The sequence below is a fragment of the Alligator sinensis genome, unplaced genomic scaffold (assembly GCF_000455745.1).
Source record: "Alligator sinensis unplaced genomic scaffold, ASM45574v1 scaffold1295_1, whole genome shotgun sequence".
Classification (NCBI taxonomy): Eukaryota; Metazoa; Chordata; order Crocodylia; family Alligatoridae; genus Alligator; species Alligator sinensis.
Window position 1 is genome coordinate 238003 of NW_005841880.1, and position 5726 is coordinate 243728.

Sequence of the window (5726 nt, forward strand, 5' to 3'; positions counted from 1 at the left end):
GGGAGGAAAATACAGCGGTCACTGGCAGCTCAGGGCCCCCGGGAGCTCTCTACGGCGGGTGCGGTGCCCGCCTGTTGGGGCTGTCACCATCCCGGGCTCTTCCCCAGAGGCACCGCAGCAGCTGGATCACATGCCCGGGTGCTGCCTTCAGGCCGCTGCACAAAGCAAAGTGCTCCCAGCTGGCTTCAAAGTGGTTGAGACAGGTCTGAACTACACCAGAACGAGAGCAGGTGCCCCGGGGCTCGCTCTGGTTTCACCTGGCCCAGCCCTGGAAAGGCAGCAGCAGTCTCCGAAGTCTCTGGGGCAAAGTGATCTAGTCGGACCCAAGTCCACCCCGGGGCGGAGGCTGCCTGCAGTCCTGGGGCTGCTCCCGTCAGCAATAACCGGGGCAAGAGGGAGCTTTGGTTTGCTCTGCAGACGATCGCAGCTTCCCCCAGAACCTGGGGCCCTCCGAGGCGGTGGCACTCACCTGTCGCGCCCCTGCCGGCTCGGGCCCCGGGGCTGCTCTGCAGCCTGTTGAGCTGCTGCACGTACAGGTTGCGTGTCGAGTCCGTGACCGGCCCCGGGTCGGCCCCCAGCTTCCGCAGCTTCCGCAGCAAGGCCTCGTCGGAGCAGGCGGGCGCCGGCGGGGGCCGGTTCTCCTTGGCGCCCCGCTGGGACACACAGGCCCTCCAGTCGTAGATGATGGTGTCCTCGGAGCTGGTGTCGGCGCAGCAGGAGGTGTCGTCCGTGGTGGGGACGTGGCGCTCGATGAGAGCATGACCCTCCTCCTCGTCCAGGTAGAGGTACTCCACCGCCTCGCCGGACCCGTGGTTCACAGGCCGCCCGCCGGGGGACAGCGGGATGCCTGGGCTGCCCGTGTCCAGCACTGGGCTGAGCCTCCCGGAGCCAGGCGGTGCCAAAGCAGGCCTCGCGGCAGACAGCCTGCTGAAGCTCACCCGTGAGCACAACGACGGCTTCTTCCCACCCGGCTGTGGCCCGTCCAGCCCTTGTGCCAGGCTCTGGCTGGGCTCCCCACTGCCCAACTCGCTGCCAAACCAGTCCTGAGTGGAGGTCGTGGTGGTGGGAGGCCCGACGGGAGCCCCCAGCCCCGGGCACTCAGTGCAGTCCTCCTCCGTCAGCCAAGAGCTTTCTCCTGCGCCTGGAGGGGAGCTGGGGGGGGCGGCGGTACTGGGATGCTCCATTCTGGGTGGGCATGGACCAGCGGTTTCGGAGGCATGGAGGCAGGTGACCCCAGCAGGGCTCTGCAGCGCTGTGGGGTTGGTACTGGGGGCACTGCTCTGCCCAGGTGCTGCTGGCAGGCTGGCGGCTGGCAGCAGCACTACGGTCTCATCCAGGCTGCCCGACCCTGCTGCTTCCCAATAAGATGCACGTGTGCTCTCCAGGAGCCCCCCAGCCGGGCTGACTGGCGTGCGGGATGTCTCCGGGGGTCTCCGGACTCTCTGGGGCCGCTGCGGCAGCTCCAGCGTCTCGTCAAAGAGGGAGGAGGAGGAGGAGCTGTTGCCACGTGCCGTGGAGGCGTTCAGACGGCTCTTGGTGCGGGGTGTGATGTGGCAATGCACCGGGCACGGTGGCGATGAAGAGGACCTCGGCGTCCCAGTCGAGTTGGCACAGGTGGCGCTTCTGGGAGCTGAGTCAGGGCTGCCCAGGCGCTGGAGCAGCAGGGTATCGGCTTCGCTTTCTTCCCCATCAGTGCTTTCTTCAGCCCTGCTCAGGGGCACCGTGTCCGCCATGGCTCTGCTCAGAGGCACCGTGTCTGCCGTGCCGGCCGTGGCTCTGCTCAGGGCCACCGTGTCCGCCGTGCCGGCTGTGGCTCTGCTCAGGGGCACCGTGGCCGCCGTGCCGGCCGTGGCTCGGCTCAGGGGCACCGTGTCCGCCGTGCCGGCTGTGGCTCTGCTCAGGGGCACCGTGGCCGCCGTGCCGGCCGTGGCTCGGCTCAGGGGCACCGTGTCCGCCGTGCCGGCTGTGGCTCTGCTCAGGGGCACCGTGGCCGCCGTGCCGGCCGTGGCTCGGCTCAGGGGCACCGTGTCCGCCGTGCCGGCTGTGGCTCTGCTCAGGGGCACCGTGGCCGCCGTGCCGGCCGTGGCTCGGCTCAGGGGCACCGTGTCCGCCGTGCCGGCTGTGGCTCTGCTCAGGGGCACCGTGGCCGCCGTGCCGGCCGTGGCTCGGCTCAGGGGCACCGTGTCCGCCGTGCCGGCTGTGGCTCTGCTCAGGGGCACCGTGGCCGCCGTGCCGGCCGTGGCTCGGCTCAGGGGCACCGTGTCCGCCGTGCCGGCTGTGGCTCTGCTCAGGGGCACCGTGGCCGCCGTGCCGGCCGTGGCTCGGCTCAGGGGCACCGTGTCCGCCGTGCCGGCTGTGGCTCTGCTCAGGGGCACCGTGGCCGCCGTGCCGGCCGTGGCTCGGCTCAGGGGCACCGTGTCCGCCGTGCCGGCTGTGGCTCTGCTCAGGGGCACCGTGGCCGCCGTGCCGGCCGTGGCTCGGCTCAGGGGCACCGTGTCCGCCGTGCCGGCTGTGGCTCTGCTCAGGGGCACCGTGGCCGCCGTGCCGGCCGTGGCTCTGCTCAGGGGCACCGTGTCCGCCGTGCCCAGGTCAGAGCCCCTTGCAGATAGACCCAATGCCTGGCTCTGGCCTCCCCTTCTCCCCTGCTCACACCTGGGGCTTGCCCGTGCAGCTGGGCTGTGCTGTGTGTGTAGCTGCCTCCCCTCCGGCTGACCCAGCGTGGCCGATTCTGCCGTACCCAGCCTGCAGTCCCCAGAGGGGGCAGCTCTCCCCGGACCAGAGTCCTCAGCGCCCAGATCAGCCAGGGCCAAGTGACACGGTGCCCGAGGCAATGAGAGGCGCGTGGCTCTGTTGCTCCCCTGGCGAGGGTCATGCTCCACGGGCTCTGCGCGCTGCGGTGTTTGGGTGGGACGTTGTGACCCCGCACGGCGGGGAGACGGACTGTTCTCAGTGCTGCCTGCGTGCAGCACCAAGGCTGGCTTTCCAGCAGGCCTCAATCCACCACTTTCTCCAAAGCAATGGGCACCTTGGCAGACATCCCCTGCGCTCCCTCCTGCCACCTCTGCCAGCTGCGACCGGGAGGGGGGCACGTCCTGCACAAAAGCCCTCCCCAAAGCCGGCGTTTTTAAGCTCTGTCCCTGGGGTCCAAGCACCAGCTGCTTGCCCGGGCACTGCCACGCGCTCCAGCCAGTACCCCATGCACCCTCGCTGGCCGGCCTGTCTCTCCTGGCCTCCGCGGGGTCAGACGCTTCCACGGTGCTGACGTAGCACTCGCTGTCGCAGCTGCTGTACCGGCTGCTGCTGCTCTCCAAGGGCCTGGATGAAATCTTGGGTGCTTTCTCCAGCGATGCAGGGACCATCACCGTTTTGTCCAGGTCATGGAGGGCGGTGGAGTGCGCCCAGCAGAAGAGGTACGCATGGTCGGGGGACGTGGCATCCAGCCCCTCCCAGTCTCCCGTGGCCGGATCGAGGAAGCCATCCAGCTGAGCCAGGCTGTGGGGCACGGGGCAGGGCTCCCTTGTATCCCGACTGGAGGGAAACGGGCCATGGGACTCACAGGGACTGGCACTGCCCGGCGTTCGGCGCGTACTGCCAGGCTGCCGCGGTGAGTGGACGACCACAGTCTCATCCAACGGGGGGTCCCCCGCATGCAGTGCTGCCCGGGGAGGCAGGTCCCAGCTGCTGCGTGCCATGTGGGCAGTGCCAGGGCTGGAGGATGCCAAGCTGTCCTCAGCCTCTGCTGGCTCTTCCTCAGGGGCTGCAGGGAGACTCCAAGCCCCTCCCTGAGGTCCATTGCTGGCGGAGAGCAGCGTGCTGCACAGCACTGGCTGGGGCAAGGCCGGCTGGCCGCGGGCGCCCGCGTCCGGACGGGTGGAGAAGCAGAGCCACGGGGGTGGAGGCTCCAGCTGGCTCCGGGGGATCCCTGCAGCATCTGGAAAGGTGACATCCAGCCCCGTCTCCCTGGGGCTGCCGTCCGGCAGCCACTTCCACGTGCTGCTTGGTGGGGCCGAGCTGGCTTCAGAGAGCCGGGAGAAGACGCTGCAGTCCGTGCTGTCGGCAGTCACGGGGCAGGGGGGGCTCCCGGCTCTGCCCGGCCCATCGGGGCTGACTGCAAGGCAGAAAGGCACTTGCTAAGTGACATTTGCGACGCTAGGGCAGCAAGCGGTGACACAAGCACGTGCTGCATGGCTGGCGTCTTCCAAGAAGGCCCGGCCGGCTCTGCCACAGAGGGAGATTCCCCTTAAATGGCATTTTGCACGTGCTTCCCGTGGCAGCCAGCCACGCTGGCGGGGGGAGCGAACCCCCTGCCTACCCGAAACGGGTGCCACCCAGCCACGCTGGCGGGAGCAGCAAACCTCTGGCTACCCGCAAGCCCCGTGCCCCCTCGGAGGTCCAGATGATACTCACACTTGGGCCGGCGCAGACACACAGGCCAGGCCCGGGCACGCTGGAAGTCCTGCAGGATTTGCACACACATGGTGTTGCCCTGCTCCGTGGCCAAGTCGATGGCTCGGCTCCCATCCTGGCAACAGAAGGCACCGACCGTAAGAGACTCCGAGCCCTGCGCCTGCCCTGCACCTCTAGGACGCCCTGGGAACCAGCCCTGGGGAGCAGCGGCCTGCTCGGAGCGGCTCCAGCCCAGCCTAAGGCTGGAAGGAGACTCCCCTTTTATGCAGGTGACAGATTTTCCAAGCCAGCTGGGACCTCTCCTATCCCTTTACCCAGGGCCCCACCATCTAGGCCCACCCGGCTGGGGCCGCAGCCTGGCTTTCAGCGGGACCTAGTCTGGACTAGCTTGCCGTGACAAGGCATCCACCGCAGCCCCAGCGGCAGTTGTTGGGTTTGCGGGTGCCTGGCGCTCACCTGGTCTTCAAGGTCGGGGTCCCCTCCTTTCCTCAGCAGCAGCTTCAAGCACTTGTAACAACCCCAGGAGGCCGCTACGTGCAAGGGCGTGAGCTCCTCGGCAGACCTGCAACACGCAGCACCTGGCTCAGGCTTCCGGTGCCGTCTAACGTGCCACAGACCAGTGGCGCCCACCCTTTCAGATGCATGGTGCGGGGCTGGTCTGTGGGCCGGATCCTGAGCTGTGTCAGGCCATGGGGTCGAGCCCCGTGCGCCCGCTCAATCTAGCATCTGGCCTGCCAGAGCACCCCACGGATCCAGAACCGGGGCAGCAGGGGAGCAGCTATTCACGCTGCCACCGCGCCCACACTGCAAAGCTTTCTGACCCGTGGGTGACACGGCTCTGCGGGCTGGTCTCGCACGAGACGAATGCCTAACACCAACACACGGATTTGGTGCGTAGCAAAGACAGACGTTGGGAAGCTGCCTGGGCAAAAAAGGCAACTAATTCCAGGGAGCAAAGAACGGCCAGGTCAAGGCAGTACCACGAGGGGGCAGGACCCCCCCGTTTCACCCACAGCCTCGCGCTCCCAGTGCCCCACCACCCCAAACCCAGTGGCCACTGCAGGCGCGCTGCAGAGGGGGCACGGCGCCGCCCTGCCTCACCTGGCGTTGGGGTCCCCGCCATACTGCAGGACGAGCTGCAGGCAGCGCACGCCGCTCTCCCGCTCCTTGCCCGCGGCCAGGTGCACGGCGGCAACGCCCTCGGGCAGGACGAGGTTGGGGTCCGCGCCCTGCTTCAGCAGCGCTTCCACCGCCCTGCAGCGGGAGCACGGGGTCACTCGCCACTCGGGGGAGAGCTGCCGGGGGCCCCCCCAGGAAAG

General features: G+C 68.6%; 1 protein-coding gene across 1 annotated transcript in view; it reads right to left on the bottom strand.

Annotated features, from left to right (window-relative positions):
- The window catches only part of ANKLE1 (ankyrin repeat and LEM domain containing 1), an 8348-nt gene that overhangs the window by 1668 nt on the left and 954 nt on the right, over positions 1-5726 (bottom strand). The window contains 5 exon segments of the mRNA XM_025196336.1: positions 441-1699; positions 2156-4108; positions 4408-4522; positions 4864-4969; positions 5509-5661. Coding sequence (XP_025052121.1) covers positions 441-1699; positions 2156-4108; positions 4408-4522; positions 4864-4969; positions 5509-5661 — 3586 coding nt within the window.